At 44.1% G+C, this 20196-nt stretch overlaps 1 protein-coding gene across 3 annotated transcripts in view; it reads right to left on the bottom strand.

Moving 5' to 3' along the window:
- The window catches only part of Mms19 (MMS19 nucleotide excision repair protein), a 252136-nt gene that overhangs the window by 146790 nt on the left and 85150 nt on the right, over nt 1-20196 (bottom strand). For all 3 annotated transcript variants that reach the window (XM_075876298.1, XM_037426866.2, XM_037426865.2), the window contains exons 15-19: nt 16455-16546; nt 16262-16381; nt 10255-10474; nt 10128-10182; nt 3704-4012 (exon numbers count right to left, since the gene is read on the bottom strand). In XM_075876298.1, the coding sequence (XP_075732413.1) occupies nt 3704-4012; nt 10128-10182; nt 10255-10474; nt 16262-16381; nt 16455-16546 (796 nt within the window). The remainder of the gene's footprint in view (nt 1-3703; nt 4013-10127; nt 10183-10254; nt 10475-16261; nt 16382-16454; nt 16547-20196) is intronic.

The following is a 20196-nucleotide window of genomic DNA, read 5'->3' as shown; positions in this document are numbered from 1 at the left end:
AACAGGGTTTTCCGTGTTTGTGGGTGCCACTTCGCTGCCAAAGACTACCATCACGACCGGCACCTGCTGCAGGATTCGGACGCGTCACCCCATGGGTCGATCACATTGCCAATCCCATGAAGGCGTGCGCACAACACAGGGTATATAACGGCACGATTCGCAGGAGCACAGGCCAGCACGACAACAACAGCAGTTAGCCAAGACGCACGGAATTCACGGAGTCAAGGAAACTAAGAGTGCACATTGTTTCGCCAGCGATAATGGTATGTCATGTGAGATAGGGCGGGGTCCTCGATGAGAAGGAAAAAGTGACATTGTAAGACCAGTTTACAAGAGAGAGTAGCAAAGGAAATACTGAAACGAGCGATCACTGCATTCCGATCATCAGCACCGCTATTACGGCAGCGTTTTAAAAACATCAGAGATTCTTTTTTTCAGCATTCATTTGAAAAATTGCCAGGACAGGAACAAAAAAGCCGCTATCATAGCGGCTTGACAAAGGCCCCTGCCCCTACAGAATTTGGCTGTAGACAATACATGCAGCACACACACACACACACACACACACACACACACACACACACACACAAAAAAACTGCAATGTATCGGTATACAGATTATCTGTCGAAAAAAGAAAAACAAACAAATAGAATAGTGACATGTGTTTTGCAAATTTACAGCATAAATTTTTTCTTTTCTTCAACAAAGACGACACGCTTTTTTGCGAACAGTATACAAGTTCTTCGAACAGAATTGTAAAAAATATGTTGCATGGTGAAACCACGCAGATTTCCAGGTACATAAGAGCATGTAAGATGACTTTCAAACATAACCAAAATATAAGATGTACAGGGTGGAAGTGGGCTTCAGTGTTTTGGAACAGCTCAGGAAGCAGGAATAACGCTGCTTTGGAGTAGTTTTGATGCAGTAAAAGGGGAGTCTTGGAGCAGGTTAAGGGCACCAAAAGATGTGTTTTGGAGTGGCACGAGTTAGTTTTGGAGCAGCCTTTAAGGTCAAACATTATCATAACTCAAAATTATTTCCGGTAAAAAAAATATTTGAATGGTTTTGACTAAACATTCAGTACCAGTGAGCTTAACAGACTTACCACCTACAAGTCTGAGTGTGTGTGTTTGTGTGTGTGTGCATGTGTGTGTGAGAGAGATGCAAAACATGCCCACTTTATACTCAGCCTGAAACAAAAAGAAAAATATATTCTGGGTGGTAAAAACACAAACGTATCTATTGCAAGGAGTCTCGTTAGCCTCCGCAGGGTTACACCTGACGTGTGAAACAGCATATGGATAATCGCGGTGCACTTCACGAGGCAGAAGTTGGTTAGCCTCATGTGAATTAAACTCACTACTCTGCTCATGTGTACTCTGTCTGGGGCAAAGTAGGAACCAGCAATTCACACGCCAAATACCCACGCACGGTACATCAAACTGCCCGTGATGGAGTGGGTAGCGTTGGCGGCGCGCTGCAAGCAACTAACCAGGATATGATCCGAGAACATGGTACCGCTCCATGTTTGAATCAAAACTGTCAGTTGTCCCTTAGCATTACATTGTAGTAGGGATGCGCAAGTACATATTGAGGAAAGCCGACAGTGTCCGTTCTGTCGCTATTTCAGCTGCTGCCAACATCTGCTGTGATAGTGTATTTCTTCATTGGTTGGGATGGGGCACATCAGGAGATGCACATTAGCACTTGTAAGCACGATGATCATGCTGCATTTCCGGCTGGTACAAATCATTGAGGTTTCACTGCATTTCTTGATAAATAATAGTTCAGTGTTGCTCAGTGTTAACAGCTCACTATAACAAAAGGACTTCTTTTGGGGAAAGATGGTGCTTACTTGGTGCAGATGACCGAGACGCAAAAAACATTTAGTAAAACGGGGAGAGCAGATGAGAAGAAAGAACAGCAACAACTACCATCTCTTTATGACAGTCTAAGAAACGCGAAGGAAAAAAGAAGACAATTCCGCGCATGCGTGCACAGCCAACAGACGTCGTACAGTGTCATACTCAAAGCAATAAGTTTTCGAAAAGCCGTATTTTTGTGGAATACAACATTATAGACGTATCACTGATACAATCAGGCCCTTTCTTTTTAATATATAAAGCTTCCAAGAGCTCTCTAGCTGTTTGTTTACCATTCCTACCAAGAATCACCATTCTTTCTTCTCTTCTGCTCTGCCCGTTTCACAAGATGTTTTTTGCACCTCAGTCATCTGCATTAACAGCTCAGTGTTGTTCGGTCAACGATAATAGTCGGCTAGATTTGGCAGTTTAAACTTCCAATCAACAATTATCGCAGATATTGCCATTCATGCACAGCCTGGCACAGCAGGCCAGATTGGCGCAGAGTGGCGCAGGTGGCGTGGTACTTCCACCCCTGGATGTACCATACCTAAGAAACAAACACGAAAATTATCATGGCTATGTGTTTGTTATACACTTATGCACAAATGTCATACCACTACTAAAATTTAACCTTTTGTTGGTTTAGAGACCCTTTAAAAGAATTGCTTCCTGCAAGTCAAAGCTTCCGTCCCAAAAACTGCAAGTAAAATGACATTTTGGTTTATTACGCACATTTCTGCAGCTTTAACACCGGCAGAACTGCACGCAGTCATATCTCGTATGTTCCGAGTGAGCAGCAGCATGTGTCCACAAAGCCCGACATGTCATTTGGGTAATCGCTAGATTTGTATATACTATACAGGTATAGATGAAGCTTGATGTCTTGCACAGGGTGCCTTATCACTTCTCACAAAAGTTGCAATTTTATGAACGTGTGTAAGAGCACCAATTTTTATGGCGCTTTTATGGTGTCGAGTAATTTTTTTTTCTTTCGGTTCTCGAGTTTAACACCGTCTAAATCATGATACGATTATAAGGCACACTATAGTGAGTAACTACGGATTAATAGTGACCATATATGTTTCTTTAACGTGCACTTATATATAAGCTCATAAGTGCCTTTGCATTTGCCCTCATTAAAATGCGAAATATAGTCAGATACAACTTAAGAAGTCCGGAGAGGCTCCACCCACAAGACCGATGCTCGGTAGTCGATCACCTTCGTAACTAAAGAAATAGTCCCACTCCTGCTCTTGGCAAAGTTCCCAAAGGCTGACCGGCTCATGATATCAGTCTAGAGAGCGTAGTATGTTCTGCAACAGCTGCCATGCAAAATTTTTTTCATGTTTCTTGGAAACTGAAGTCTGAAGAAAAGCAAATATGGTATTTATAAAGCATGAACATTGTAGCAAATTGTTTTGCCATTAAATTTAAAAAAAAATGGCCGAAGAAAAGAAGGAAATACAAGAAAACAAGAAACAGAAAAGGTAGGTTGCTAACATTTACATACCTCTTATTTTTTTACAGTGAATGCACGAACAAAAGATTAAGTCAAAGCCACCAATCACAACCAAATATCACTATCTTTTGTTTCAGTTTCGTTCCAATGTTCCAAGAACAGTTTTGGTGACATAAAAAAACAAGAGAATTGATTTTCAGTTTCAGTCAGTTCTGATTCAACACCCTGAGTTTTTTTTTTAGTTTGACACTTGAGTGGGATGTGCACCGTTAACTAGGGTCATTGTGGCAATTGCGTGCACTTAATATAGTAGTTTGCTTTTCTGCTGTAATGCCTTAATTGGTGGGACAAAAGTTACATAATAATAGAGACTTACCAACGTTGTACAGAGAATGAGGTCTGGGTACCCCCTCAACAGAAGTGCTTTGGTCACCCACAACAGCAGTTCAGCCTTCGCAACTGTCCATCCAGGCTCAAGGCGCAGCGACAAGCAGCCCAAGGTCTCCTCTAGAGTCGTATCTGGCAACTTGTTCACATAACCAGCTAAGCACTGTGGGACATTTTCACCTCCACGCTGGCAATGGGCATCGATCAGCTGCTGCATGAAGTGCCAATTGGTGGCACATAGGGCTTCTGGACGTGCATGGCACACAACACACCTCAGGAAAAGGAGTGAAGTGTCGGCCTGCAAATGAACAAGCACTAGAATATAGTGCACTCGGTTTCGGCACAGTAAAAGATATTGTGAAATCAGGTATGAATTACACAACTCATGGCTTAGTCCAACCTCATTATTCGATTAATTCATTATCATTTTATTACTTACTTTACTTCATTACTTTACTTTATTACTTACGGTTACTTCATTACATTTTATTACGATTACTTCAACTTCATTATTCGATTAATTCATTACGTTTTCATTCAGTATGCTGAGGTTCAAACATCAGCTTGTTCTTACAACGTAACAAATAAAGCTTGCTTTTCTTCAAGACAATGCAGGGCGAAGTACAGAGCTTGGGTCGTAACAAATAGTTTAAAAACAAAAAAAGATTTTTTTCGTGACATTCGTTACTCCAAACCTTCATCATATTTCTTTAAAATTGACTTAATATGCCTTTTAAGAAATAAAGAGAGTGCAGCCAAAAGAATTATCTCTGTCATCCAGAAAGCATGTTGAGTAACCGTCTACAAATTTGTCCACCTCCAAATATTCTTCCTTTTTGTTTATCAGGTCATATTGCCATAGACACTATTTACACTATCCGACATTATGAAGAATCAGCGTCCACAGTCTTGGGCACACTCCTGCTTGTGGCCGCACGACTCATGCCTCTTGTTCACGGGCATGAGTCACCGTGGGTTGGAGCAGCGAAGAAGGTGTGTTGGCGGATGAACAGTTTTTGTTTTGGAACGCTCTAGCGGACTCTTCCATTTTTTTCGCACATATTTTCAGGGCACAAGTTCGCCCATAATAAACTAGTTTTTGGTGTTTCTTCTCTTGCACCCGTTACATTCTGGTGGAGGTGCTGGGTACGATTGGAAGCCCCCTTGGCGCAAGAGAGCGAAGCCCCGATCCACAACGATTGGAACCTGGAGAACTGACTCCGGTACACCAGCGTTCACGCCACCGCCTTCGAGGAGAGCCGCCTGAATTTGCACCCCTCCCCAGTGCTCCAGCAACACAAGCAACATTCACAGACAACAGAACGATGGCTTACCAGGTGACATCATCGGAACTTATTCTATCCCCACCGTGCTTGCCTGAGCCCTTCCACAGCGACACGTTTGAAGATGTAGAAGATTAGTTAGAACACTTCGAGCAAATGCGAAGACCAACGGCTGGGATGAAGCAAGGAAACTGCGTCGCGTGTACTTCGCATTGAAGGATGCAGCGAGGACATGGTATGAAAACCACGAAGCGCTCATACCGACATGGGAAGAATTTCGACGACAAATAGTAGCTACATATGCCAGCACCGATCGTCGGGAGAAGGAGGAGAACGCTCTACAGTCCAGAAACCAGCGCACGAACGAAATTGTTGGCATGTATATTGAGGACATGTCCCGCCTTTTCAAACGCGCTGACCCGAACATGACCGAAGAGAAAAAGCGGCGTCACTTGATGCGAGGTGTCAAACAGGAGTTATTTGCTGGTTTGGTAGGCAACCCACCTCGTACAGTTGCTGAATTCCGCACCGAAGCCACCTCCATAGAGCGGGCATTGAAGCAGCGCTCCCGTCACTACAATCATGATACGAGTAGTGTTCCTGCGGATGTCCTCTCAGTAAACCTGGGCAGCAGCACCGAAGCATTGAGGGAAATGGTACGATCCATTCTGAAGGAAGAGCTCCAGAAGCTGCTGACCTGACAAGTCGCAACGCCAGTTTCGTCTCTCACTACCCTGATCAGAGATGAAGTTCGCCACGGCATTAACAAGCCGAACCCGAGGTGCAATCTGTTCCGACTTGAACAGCAATTACAGGAACGCCCCGTACCGACTTACACAGATGCTGTACGCCAGCCCGCCGTGCATACTGCTTCGTTTGCAGCTCTCAGTGGCTACCGACCGGCTTCACGTGGCTCAAACTATCCAGCTAATTCGAGGCCACGAAAAACCGACGTGTGGCGCACACCCGACAGGACGCCTCTCTGTTTTCAGTGCGGCGAAGCTGGACACCTGTACAGAATGTGCGCATATCGATGAGTTGGTCTCCGTGGGTTTTCTCCAAACGCGCCATGTCCCCGAAATGGCGAAAGACCCGTTGAAATTGAAGATTACTTGTCCAGCCATCTGTTTCCAACTGCTGGTTTCCAGCATCTGCCTAGATCACCAGCGCCTGCTCGCTATCGATCACCAAGCCCTCGACGATTTAGTTCATTTTCTCCACCTTCAACCTCAACATACCGTCGTTCAAGCAGTCCTCATCAGGACAACTGAAGCCAGCGACCTATGGAGGCAAGGCCGCTGATGTCCGACCAACTGATACTCTGTCAAGGTCCCAGTGCAGCAACAATGAGCGGGACACTACAACTAGGTTAGGTAAAGACAATATTTTTTTAGACTTACGCGTTATCGTAGATGGGTGTGAATTTAAAGTTTTAGTTGACGCAGGTGCTGATTATTCGGTTGTCAGTTACGCTGCTGCAAAGGATTTAAAGAAAGATCTGACGCATTGGAGTGGACCCCAAATACGCACTGCTGGGGGTCATCTCATCACACCTCTGGGAAGATGTACCGCAAGAATCGGAATTCAAGGCGCTAGTTACGTTGCTGGCTTTGTTGTATTTCCAAAATGCTCTAGAGATTTAATACTCGGAATAGATTTTCTGCAAGCAAACAGAGCTATAATCAACCTGCAGAACTCTAGTGTCTCTTTTTCGACCTAACTGGCCATAGACACAAATGAGCCAGAGTACACTGCATTACGTGTTATAGGTTGCGATGTTACCGTGCCGCCACGGTGCAGCGTAATAGTCAGTGTAAGAAATGAAGCATTCGTTGGTTCTGAAGGTATAGCGGATGTAAACATCGAACTACTGCTCAAGAAAGGCATTTGTGTAGCTCGAGGCATTATTCAATTACGTGGTGGATGTGCCGATCTATTGCTCACAAATTTCGGAAACGAAATTCTGCATATTGCAAAGGACACTGCTATCGCCTTCCTGCACGGTTTTCAAACAGTGCTGGACTTATGTGGTCTTGTGTCAGGGCCACCTGCTAAAACCTCCTAAATGACTTCACAGGATGTTTCTCCACCTTGTCAAAAGTACGGCGGACCCAGGTTGTTAAACACCAAATAATAACAGATGAAGCTACAAGGCCGGTACACCAAAATCCGTACAGAGTATCACCGAAGGAACGAGAGATCATAAAGAGCCAAGTGAAAGAGATGCTGGAGGACGTCATACGGCCATCCAATAGTCCGTGGGCGTCGCCTGTAGTCCTTGTGAGAAAATGAAGCTGAACAGCGTGACCAAGCGGGATGTATACCCTTTGCCACGTATCGATGATACGTTGGATCGGCTACAGCACGCAAGGTATTTCTCTTCATTGAATTTAAAAAGCTGTTATTGGCAAATTGAAGTGGACGAAAGGGACCGTGAAAAGATTGCTTTCGTAACCCCGGATGGTCTATATGAGTTTAAAGCGCTCCCATTCGGCCTCTGTTATGCGTCTGCAACATTCCAGCGCATGATGGACAGCGTCCTTTCAGGCCTCAAATGGCAGTCGTGCTTAGTCTACCTGGACGACGTGGTGTTTTCAGCGTTTCAACAGCATGTAGAGCGACTACGTTCGGTGCTTCAGGCTATCTAGTCAGCCGGCTTGACGATTAAACCGGAAAAATGCCAGTTTGGATTCAAGAAGCTTCGTTTCCTCGGTCATGTAATCAGCGCTCAAGGTGTTGGCCCGGACCCGGAGAAGACTGTGGCCGTGGGGCTGTTTCCCAAGCCAAAAGACAAGAAAGAGGTATGCGATTTTTGGGTTTATGTGCTTATTACAAGCGGTTTGTGAAAAATTTCGCGTAAATTGCCGAATCTCTAACAAGACTCTAACCTCTAACAAAAGAGGACGTGCCATTTATTTGGTGCACCAAACAAGACAGCGCTTTCAACGAACTAAAGAAACGTTTGCAAGCCCCACCTATTCTGACCCACTTCGACGAAACCGCAGATACGGAAGTTCATACAGATGCCAGCAATCTTGGCCTAGGTGCGGTCCTGGTGCAATGGCAAAATAGAGAAGAGAAAGTGATAGCATATGCTAGTCGCACCCTCTCAAAAGCCGAAAGAAACTACTCTGCAACCGAAAAAGAGTGTTTTGCAGTCATATGGGCGATCAGCAAGTTCAGGCCATATCTCTACAGCAGGCCGTTCCGTGCCGTCAGCGACCATCACTCACTTTGTTGGCTGGCGAGCTTAAAAGACCCATCGGGACAGCTTGCAAGATGGAGTCTGAGGCTCCAAGAATATGACATTACGGTCGTATATAGGTCTGGCAGAAAGCATGATGATGCTGGCTGCTTATCACGTTCACCAGTCGACTCGACTCTTTCAGAAGAAGAGGACTTCCCACTCCTTTGTGTGATAAAAACCTCAGAAATCGCCGAACATCAATGGGTTGACATGGAACTGCTCCCATTAATAAAGTATCTCGAAGGGCACGACAAACAAGTTCCTCGCGTATTTAAGAGAGGGTTATCCTCATTCTGCCTCCGAGATAATGCCCTTTACAAGAGGAATTTCGAACACAACAAGGAGAAATCCTTACTCGTTGTACCATCAGCCATGAGGCATGAACTCTTAGAAGCCCGACATGATGAACCGTCTGCGGGTCACTTGGGCGCGAGTCGAACATTCGCCAAAATTCATCAGAAATACTACTGGCCCAAGTTGCTAGCGTCCGTGAAGCATTACGTCAAGACATGTCACGAGTGTCAAAGGTGCAAAACACCACCCCTCAAGACGGCTGGCCTTCTCCAGCCTATAGAGCCACCTGCGACTCCATTTCAATAGGTTGGAATGGACCTCCTCGGACCGTTTTCAATGTCAGCATCAGGAAAAAGTGGATAATAGTTGCTACTGACTATTTGGCATGATATGCTGAAACCGGCTGCCTTGAGCGAGGAACAGCAACGGAAGTCGCAAAGTTTTTTGTTCAGAATATTCTTCTTCGCCATGGAGCCCCACTCGTCGTGATTACCGATCGAGGAGCAGCGTTCACGGCTGATTTGATGCAGTCTTTAATGACAATGACTAACACCAGTCACAGGAAGACCACTGATACCATCCCCAAACCAACGGGTTGACAGAATGCCTGAGCCGCACCGTCGCTGACATGCTGTCGATGTACGTTGACGCTGAGCATAAATTGTGGGACGAAATCTTGCCATACGCAACCTTTGCCTACAATACGACCGTGCAGGAGACCATCCGCGTAACACCATTTCAGCTGGTTTACGGTCGCACTTTCACTACGACACTCGTTGCCATGTTGCCAGTAGACAACGACAATTACAAGCCATCTGAACTTGACGACTTTCTGCAAAGGGCTAAAGAAGCACGCCAGTTGGCATGACACCGAATACATAAACAGCAAAACAAGGACGCAAGCCACTACAACCTGCGCCGCAGAAAAGTTCAGTACAACCCAGGCAAGCGAGTGTGGATATGAACACCAATACGACGCTGGGCCTATCAGAAAAGCTCCTTTGTCGATACTTTGGCCCCTATAAGGTTCTCCGACGAATTAGTGACCTAAACTACAAAGTCATCACCAATGGACACATCCATTCAAAGCGGCAAAACAGTGCAGAAGTCTTACACGTCGTTCGTATGAAGCCCTATTATGAGAGGGAATGAAAAAGCTCCCCTTTTCTGTTTGCCTCTCTCCATCGCACATCGGGACGATGCGTACTTCGAAGGGGGACTAATGCCACAGAGACTATTCACACTATCCGACATTATGAAGAATCAGCATCCACAGTCTTGTGCACACTCCTGCTGGTGGCCGCACGACTCATGCCTCTTGTTCACGGGCATGGGTCAGTGTGGGTTGGAGCTGCGAAGAAGAAGGTGTGTTGGCGGATGAACAGTTTTTGTTTTGGAACGCTCTAGTGGACTCTTCCATTTTTTTCGCACATAATTTTCAGGGCACAAGTTCGCCAATAATAAACTAGGTTTTGGTACTTATTCTCTTGCACCCGTTACAATATTACACTCTCAAAAGGTACAGTCAGCTCAACAAAGCTGAACCAAATTTTTGGCATTTTTGTATATTACACTGTCGTAACACTTACAAGTGACGTGTCTATGCATGCTTCTTCACAGTAGGCAATGATCTTCTGCATATCGCTGCAATGTGTAAAAAAAAAAGTTGTTAGCTTCAGCACAAATTGAAGGCACCTGAAAAACACTTGAGCTCACCTGCTGCTGCACTTCTTGGAAAGTTTCTCCAACAGCTCTGCAACATGTGTAAAGCTTTCAGAATTCTCATTTGTATGCCCACTTTTCACTGTCTCCATCCAGGCGACCACAGTGTTATCCAATAATGACTTGTGATCAAAACTCACTCCATACAATTCTGCTACATCAATTATTCCTTTCAGGCATTTTGCCAGATGGTTCCGGTTATAGATCACAATGCCTGGCAGGGTAAGAACGATAAAAAAAATCAGCAATGCATAATGTCACGCACCAAGAGCTATAGAGACAAGACAGGAACAGCAGGGCAGAAAAACATGAGCGTGTATCTTTTAACTAAGTGCTAATGCACACTTTGTCTTTGCTTTCTTTGCCCTTTTTGGCTGGCTAGGGCTTGCCGGCTCACAACTCTAGGTGGCACCACTCCTCCTCCCATTAGAGCATCGACTCGATGCTCATTCACAAGGGGACGCCAGGGCCCATAGGAAAAAAAAAAGGAAAAAACGATACTTATAGTGCAAAGGGAATATGCAGGTGCAAAAAAAAAAAGTCTGTGATTGGTCATAAGAAAAAAATTAACACAGTTTACAGTTCGTTGAAGATCCAATGGTCATAAAAAGAAAAGTTTGCTGCCCGGGCAAGATAAGGCGAGTATCACCGCGTAAAAAAAGGTTTTAGGCGGACGACATGCACAATCTCTGTTTGTGGTGAGTGGCGCTGAGTCGTTGCCGAGCCTCCGTCTGGAATAACTTCATAGTTGACCTAGTTCAACCATCGCAATACTATGCAGGGTTCGAAGTACTTGCTCAGGAGTTTCTCGCTGAGACCTCGCTGTCTAACCGGAGTCAAAACCCACACTTAGTCGCCAAGTTGATAGGTGACTTGTCGATGGTGGATATTGTACCTTCGAGCATCTGCACATTACTGTGATCTTATATGCACGTGAGCTAGTTGACGTGCTTCCTCTGCACGCTGAATGTAATCCTCGACGTCAAATGTTAACAGCTCGTGCTGGCCGATGTCACAAGGAATCATAGCGTCTAGCATGGTTTGCACGTCTTGACCGTAAACGAGGCGGAAGGGTGTGAACTTTCTCATTTCCTGGGTTGCGGTGTTGTAAACAAACGTTACGTACGGCAGGAATCTCGTCCCGCGTTTTATGCTGCACATCCACGTACATAGAAATCATGTCCGCCACCGCTTTGTTTAGCTTTTCTGTCAGACCGTTACTTTGAGGGTGATATGCGGTTGTCTTACACTAGCTCGTGTAACTGAGCTTGAGGATGTTGTCCAACAGTTTTGCCATAAAAGCTGTCCCTTGGTCAGTGATGATGAATAACGGGGCGCCGTGACGAAGCACAATGTGGTGCATGAAAAACTGGGCGACTTCAGATGCTGTACCGCGAGGTCAACTGTGAAGTTATTCCAGGCGAAGGCTTGGCAACGACTAAGCGCCACTCACCACGAACAGAGATTGTACGTGTCATCCGCCTGAAACCTTATTTTTTGCGGTGATACTCGCCTTATCGTGCCTGGGCAGCAAACATTTTTTCCATGTTTGTTCTCTTCGCCCTTTTCGGCTGGCTAGGGCTTGCTGGCTCACAACTCTAGGTGGCAATATGATCAAATTTTTCAGCTGGCAATAACAGTGTTGCTACAAGTGTGTGTGTTTATTTATTTACAGTAGTTTTTGAGTGATTGGCTTTACCTGTTTTATCTTGTTACCTGTCCCAGATGTGAGCAAGAATGCACATTTAACAATCCAACATATACGTAGGCCACAATAAAACTGTATTACCGTGATCTTATAGCGTGATAAAACAAAGAAAGTATAGACAGAACTCCAAGTGTGCCAAGTTTCGACAATGATCATTAACCAAGATTCCTATTGCCATCTTGTAACCTAGTAAAATTCAAACAAGAGTACTTGTTTGCAAGTCCTGAGGTGAACACCAGAGAAAGACCTGCTATTAAAGGGGCCCTGCAGCTCTTTTCCAAGTAAACATTGAATGGCTTTATTAAAGGAGTTCATTGCATAACATATAGACAGCCACAAAAACAATCCAAGAAGTAGAAACGGAGCTAGATTTGTCACACGCTACAATTGCTGCCTCATTTTTTGTCCTAAAGAGCACACTGGAAGGTAAGCAGGGAGGGATGGCAGAGAGTTACGTCACGCACCTGTCATGACCTCGAGCATTTCCTTTAATCTTTTAGTTTTTTTGCCCCTTCCAACGTGCGGCTTAATTTCAGTGCGAGCGCACGCACATGCAAGTATGGGCCTCCCTAGCAGCCATGATAACTATACGGCTCATGATACTCAAATCAGCCAATGGCTGTAAATTGGTGTATATGGCGCTGTCGGTTTGGTATATGGTATTATTTGTGGAGAGAGAAATATTTGTAAATTCTAGGCCAGAAGCTGCACTATAACATTAGGTTCACTTGTCCTCAAGAGCCTCGACTACCAATCGGCCACGTTTTATGAGCAAGCTGGAAAAGTATTGCAGGGCCGCATCAAGAGAAAAACCTACAGGAAGAAATGTATGATCTTCAATGTACATGTTTTGAAGAACTGTTACATTCTTTATATGTTGGTACATGACATACACAAAAAAAAACTATAGTGAGTGTGTGGAAGCTGCTCGAAAACCTGGCATTAAGCAGACTTGTATATCTCAAGTAAACGTATGAAAAATTTTCAAATACAGTCGCATCTTGATAATTTGAACTCGAAGGGGCCAGACAATTTATTTGGATTCAAATAAATTTGAATTAATGAAAGCTAAATGAGTAGAGGGCTCACCATGCAGTGGTGCATGTGCATTGAGCTAACACACGAGGGGGAAGTTTTAGACATCTATTTATTCACAAATCACAGGACATCAGTCATTAATTGAAGTAATCAGTGAAGCACGTCTACACATGTTTGCCTTGCAGCGAGTCAATCGATTTCGCACGCAGTTTTCAAAGCATTTCTACTTCGGCTTCAGTATTCTGTTGGCAAGAGAAGTGGCGCGGCAATGTCTAGCGCTAACACTCTCTAAAGACGACGACGGCAACGACTGCGTCTCCGCTGCTACCCTCTGCGTTGCAGCCACAGTGTGGCCAGCACATGACAAAAAAAGAGGAGCGTCTCCACACAGAGAGGAGCAGATTGGCATTTGTGAGCGAAGAAACACTTTGTGGCAGCTTATTTCTTTTTTTTTTTTTTTGCTCTCTTTACGCGTGGCATTGAAAGGACAAGGGTCTCTACGAGGCAGGGACGGGAAAGGGGGAAGTGTGGCACTGGCGCGTTGCAGATCGGCATTAGAGAGAGAGCCAACACTCTGCGACAGCTTTTTTATTTTTTCCCTCTCTCTCTTCATGCGCAGCATTGAAAGGTCTCTACGTAGCAGAGACGAAAAAGGGAAAAGCGTGGCGCAGGTGCGTCGCAGATCGGTGTCTGAGAGAGCAAACATTCCACCACAGCCTTTTCTTTCCTTTTCTTCTTTTCGTCCTTTGCACACAGCGTTGAGGTGGCGGACGTGCCGCCGCGGGATCGGGTGTGATGATGAGAGCATTTTCGAAGCGTGGTATGTTTAAATAAATCATTGCAAGTGCTTGCACGTTCGAATTACAGAGCGCTTTCACCCATTGGAATACACATCGCCTTGACGGGACCTCAGCGTGAATTCGAATTAACCGAAAGTTAGAATTAATGTGTTCGAATTAATCAGATTCGACTGTAGCATTCAGTGGCTGCAACAGCCACGGATTTCTTCTTATAGCATTTACAGTGTATCAAGAGCAGCATGATTTACTAATTGTTCAAGTATATATGGATCAAAATCCAGCAAAGCACTTCTAAACACTTCCATAAGAGCATTTGCTTATGCTGCCAGTCATACCTACAACAGCAAGCATTAACAGAAAAATGAATGGGCTGAAGTATGCAATATTGAATGGTACATAACGAGTGCGAAATGATTATGGTAAAAACCGAACCCACAACAAAAACATACACATTTTTCGGGCATCCTTTCAGATTTATAGATTTTTGCACTCTTATTCTTTGAAACAAATGTTAAGATCATTGCGGTGCAAGGACAAAATGCACAAAAACAGAAATTATGATCTGTAATAGTGTTCATGCTATGTTTTTTTTTACCCTATCATGTAATGTGCATCTACTTAGACAATCGCATAATAAGTGGTCTCCTACAATAAAGAACTAGAAGAACAAGAATGGGGTGGAGCACAATTGGCAAGCACTCTCAAATTATGATAAGTAGATTGCCACTATCCCTCAGAAGGAAGGTATATAACAGCTGTATCTTGCCGGTACTTGGCTACGGAGCAGAAACCTGGAGACTTACAAAGAGGGTTCAGCTTAAATTGAAGACGACGCAGCGAGCAATGGAAAGAAAAATGGTAGGTGTAACCTTACTAAACAAGAAGAGAGCAGAGTGGATTAGGGGACAAACGGGGGTTAAGGATATCATAGTTGAAATCAAGAAGAGGAAATGGACATGGGCCAGGCATGTAGCGCATAGACAGTATAACCACTGGTCATTAAGGGTAACTAACTGGATTCCCAGAGAAGGCAAGTGGGTTAAGAGGAGACAGAAGGTTCGGTGGGCAGATGAGATTAAGAAGTTTACGGGTATAATTTGGTAGCAGCAAGCGCAGGACCCAGTTAACTGGTGGAACATGGGAGAGGCCTTTGTCCTGCAGTGGACGTAGTCAGGCTGATGATGATGATAATTATACAGTCCAATCTCGATATATCGAACGGCGCGACGATCGCGAAATAGTTCGATATATCCCGAATTCGATATAAAAAAATCACAAAAAAATTCGTCAACGGCTTGCTGAGAACGACCAACGAATCGTTCAAGCGTGGTGCAGTAAATACTCACTTGAAGATTCAAACATAGTATTTACTGTGTTGGTTTAAAATATTGAAAAAGAGTAGCCTGCTTTTTGTTGGCCATGGCGTGTTTGACGACTGCGTTCTCAATACAGTCCAGGCGTTCCATAAGTGATAGGCCGGTGTCTTCAATCGCGCCTCAGTGGCGGTGCACAAGGGCCAAGGCAGCTACGAACTCAGCTGATGTCTGGAGCGGGGCACCATCAGCGCTTGCGGGATACACCTCGGCAGTCTTCATTTGGCTGCTCAGCAGTAGCTTCGGCAACAATCTCCACATCCGTGAGCTCCGCCGTTCGGAGTTAGGCCTGTCGCGCACCACAGCGCGCGACAGACCACAACTCCGAACAGTGCGCGACAGGCCTAACTCCGAACGTACGAACACTGCGAGCACAACGACCGATGCCTGCCGATGCTACGGGGGAGGAGCTTGCAACAAGTGCGCAGTGTGCCGTTGACACCATAGAGACTACAACGACTGCAAGCTGCAAGACTGCAAGCTGCAAGGCTGCGGCGTGAGTCCGGGTGTAAAGCGCGCACATGGCGCGCCCATGCCGGCTCGCCTGACTGCTTTTCCTTTTCCAGCGGCAGCGCGGGCCGCGTCCGAGACAGTCGTCTGCGTCCTTTCCCTCCTATACTTTCCTCCTCAACCTTTACCTCCCACTCCCTCTTCCCCAGCGCGAAGCCGTGTCGGTGCCTTCGTATTGAAAGACAATAACAGCTCCGCCCTTTTCTCTTCACTTTCCTCATTCAAGAACCTCTACCGCAAGGCTGCGGCGTGCGTACGCCGCTACGTTAAAGTGGCGCTCTCGGCGCCATCGATGTGTGCAGCATTCGTAAACGCCCGCTGCTCTGCCGCTACTTTCGAGAGTTGCGGGAAAGCTCGCCGCCTGTCAATGGTGTGCGGGCGGTGTGGGGTGGCTGAGTTCGGTATATCTATTATATGTCAAACTTTGTTCGAAATAAAAAATCAATAATGCATGCGATTTCCAGCATGATATAGCAACCGTTCGACATAGGCAATAATTCGATATATCCGTGTTCGATATATTGAGGTTTGACTGTACAGAAAACATCACTTTTTTAGTGATAGGTGCTCACCACGAATAGAAGACAGAAAACGGTCTTCAAGGTAAGGTAGCAGCATAGACAGAGACTGTGGGCTTGCTGCACATGCAGTGATCATTTCCAAGATTCGTTCCAGCTGGCCACTGTTCAAACCTAAACAAAAAAAAATGTGGCAGTGAAAAACTGAGCTTCAAAAGTTAGCGAACATTGATAAAATTTTAAATACCTCTGTCAATTTCCTCTCTTATGATGCACCACACGATGTCCGGTAGACGAGCTGTGCAGGCAGCTGCAGCCAGCAGCATAACGTGGTCGTTCCTGAAAAGACAACAAGCCAGTAAGTGGCCACTCAAAGCACAAACAAAATGTAGAAACAGTTTCATAAATGAATATGTGCAATTATTTCTAGGCTTGTCCTAATATTCAAATGCTTTGAATATTCGAACAAATAGTGCTATATTCGAATTTGCTTCAACTCTCATTTAAACTATTGAAAATTTCAAAGTATTCGCAATGAACGAGTAGTTGTACATTAATCCACAAGCAGCCTTCTATAAATGTGGTTTCAATGCAGCATAGCGGTGCTAAGCCATGAAAGCACCTATCCAGGGAACTGCAAAGCCTTTCTTTAAAGTTTAAGGGGCCCTGCAACACTTTTTGAACATGGTCGGGAAACGCGGTCCATCGGTAGGCGAGACTCCCAAGAACACTTGAGCCAAATATTATTACGCAGCACACAGCCGGAAATTCTCTATAAATGTTCAAAGTCAGCTGAAAATTTTTTTCCCTTCTCTCGACTAATTGCGCTACAAGCTCAGATATTACTCATCACAGCCATTGTATCAGCTCTTGGCTAACTTGAGCATGGCACGTTGGTCATTACTGAGGCTGCGACTTGTCCACACCTGCGTATGCAATCGCACTGAAAAGCCACGTATTCGAAGGAAAAAAAAAGGAGAGAAAACATGTAGCTCAAGGTCACAAGGCACACGTGACGTATTTTCATCCCCCGTGCCGTCCCTCCCTGCTTAGCTTCTGGCGTTTTTGTCGGGATGAGAAAGGGGAGAATGCAATCGCAGCATGCGGCAATACTTTGTAACTCCACTTATACCAGGCAGATTCTAAAAATCTTTGCGGCGATGAATTCATGAAGCAATAAGCTCCTTTAGTGAATCCAGTCCATGGCTACTTGAAAAAGTGTTGCAGGCTCCCTTTAAGTAAACATAATACCCTTGCATCAATCCATTATTTTTTTTTCAAGTTCAAAAGCTTGTTGCACCAGCTTGTATGCTCTAGGTATAGTAAACTTTTAATGTAACATATTTTACATGTTATCACTTTCACTCTATCGAAAGTAAGATCCTGCTACCACTAAACGTTGTTTTGACTTCCTTTAAACAAAGAAAAATAGCATTTGCAGAGAGGCCTTAACTTAAATTAAAAAAATATATTGTGAACGTTAGTTAGGTCACAATAAATGTGCCCATTTTTCTATACGTGTGATACACACTGTACGAATTCGATTCAAAATTATTCGACCAAAATCAATATTCGCTTCGAATTCGCTTTGAACCTAAAGTGAACTATTCCCACAAGTCTAATTATTTCACACACGAGATTTGGACATATTAAAATACTTTTTCATTTTTTTGCGAGGTATGTGAGCATATTTGGCATGGTATATGTATAGCACAAAACATACAACATCATAGCTCATATTCAGCTCATACATCATAGCTCATACAACATCATAGCTCATAAACATGCATCATAGCTCATATTCAGTCACAGCACAAGCCCTGCATATTAAGAACACTACCGCAGACATAAAGCTTTCACCACTTACTTCATTATGATAGGCAACAAGAGTGCATACACACACTTGATGTGTCAAGGACTTTTATAGATTAATAAGTGCCTGAGACACCAGTTATAAACATATTTTAGCTCTAGAAACCAATCATTCACAGTGGTAGACATTCGCTTCTGCTATTTTTAAGCAGACAGGCCAAGTGCATGAATGTACTCGTGTGAGTACTCGATAAACAATACTTTCGGCACAAATTAACAGGTTGCGAGATGCTAGCTACACGAATAATTTTATACACGAAAGCACGAATAGAAGGTTGTAAGAAGAAAAACCAGTACTATGGCAGCTTTTCACGATGAAGGAACCAGAAAATCCACACGAAAAATCAATCAGGAAAATAGCAACAAAAGAATATTTTTTAAATATAGCCTTGTTCAAATAAACATGCTCAACATTTTGTTGAATTTTGCACAAATTTTATAAATGACATTCTGCTCATGTGCAAACTGAAAGATGTATCAATAGCTCTTATAGGTAACAAGCTTTTTAATAAAGCAACTCCCTTAGACTCAGCTCACCATGCAATGCGAAAGGTCACCTTGGAAAATTAGATAATCAGAAAGTACCACAATGATGTTTCAATTTAGCTGCGTTTTGGAGGATGGAGAAAGATGACTCAGTTCGCCACAACCATCACTTGCTTCTAAAAGAAATCAATCAAGTCACTGTATACCAATTCTTGCTCATCTTTTTCTTCTGTTGTGCACACCAACATGATTGATTGATTGATTGATTGATATGTGGGGTTTAACGTCCCAAAACCACCATATGATTATGAGAGACACCGTAGTGGAGGGCTCCGGAAATTTAGACCACCTGGGGTTCTTTAACGTGCACCCAAATCTGAGCACACGGGCCTACAACATTTCCACCTCCATCGGAAAGTGCACACCAACATGCTGCTTCATAAAATATAGTTTGATTGTCAATCAGTACTCTGCAATTGTTCTTGTAGTTTCTCTATTTGCATTGTTAAAGAATCTGCTATGTATACAGAAAGCGCATACCAACTGCAATATTGACCTTAACCAGTTGCAAAGCATTCCTATTTCCTAGCATACTTCATTTACTTTCACAGCTCTCTAAAATTCTCAGACAAGGTCATTCAAGTATCCTCAGTTTGTCATTGACAGCAGAGGAACCAATATGGTCCTGCATACAAAAAGCTGGACCATTTTAACTTGAAGTTTCTATTTGAAATTGCCACCTCCAAGCCCCTCTTGCAGCCAGTGACTGCCATTTCGACATGCACTGCCATGCCAGGAAGCGTGGTGCCATCTACATTGTTTGCTTCGCAATATTCTGAAACATCATCAAATACATCGCTTCATCTGCTCAGGCAAACAACAGTGCAGCAAAGTCACCACTGAATTGTGGTACTCACATTTCTTCGACTTGCACAATGAGCACAAACAAGATAACACCTGCAGAAACTGCTGTCTCAAATTCACTACCAAACACACTTGTTAAAAAAATAATGCCCATGACACATTTCTGACTCCTGCAATTACCTATTTTGCTTTCAGCACTCAAAAGCATGACCTTAGTTAGAGATTAGCTTCCATTACTTCAAGAGAGACATTGCTGTGGGTGTGACATCACACACCAGTGTGCTCTAATTTTGCCAACCAGCTGTTATATGCATACAGTTTAACATGATATGTGTAATTAGGTTTATAATAAAACTTCATTAAATAACCCTAATTAATTTGCAATCCTGAATCATTCGAACACATCTGGTCACAACCAAAGTATCTATCTTTTTAGGCCCGAAATCTATTTCACACAAATTCGGCTGCACTTCCGTTCAGTCAAACTCTTCCCTGGTCGCAATGGGAAACAGCAGTCGGTTCAGCCATGGCCATGCTTGCGTAAACGTGGACTCGCAGCCTAAATCAAAGGCACACTTGAGCTGAGAGTACAGATCATGGCGTTGGAAATTTAGACAAGCTAACTGCTCATCTGAATGTCAGAGGCACCGAATACACGAGTGACGATGGTCACAACTACAATAAAACGCATCTCGTGCATCACTATAGCCATCAGTCAAAACAATGTATGAATGCCTTTATTTTATTTTTTTTTTTTCATCCTGTTC

This window comes from Rhipicephalus microplus, chromosome X, assembly GCF_043290135.1.
Source record: "Rhipicephalus microplus isolate Deutch F79 chromosome X, USDA_Rmic, whole genome shotgun sequence".
NCBI lineage: Eukaryota > Metazoa > Arthropoda > Arachnida > Ixodida > Ixodidae > Rhipicephalus > Rhipicephalus microplus.
This window is presented reverse-complemented; position numbering and strand designations above follow the sequence as displayed.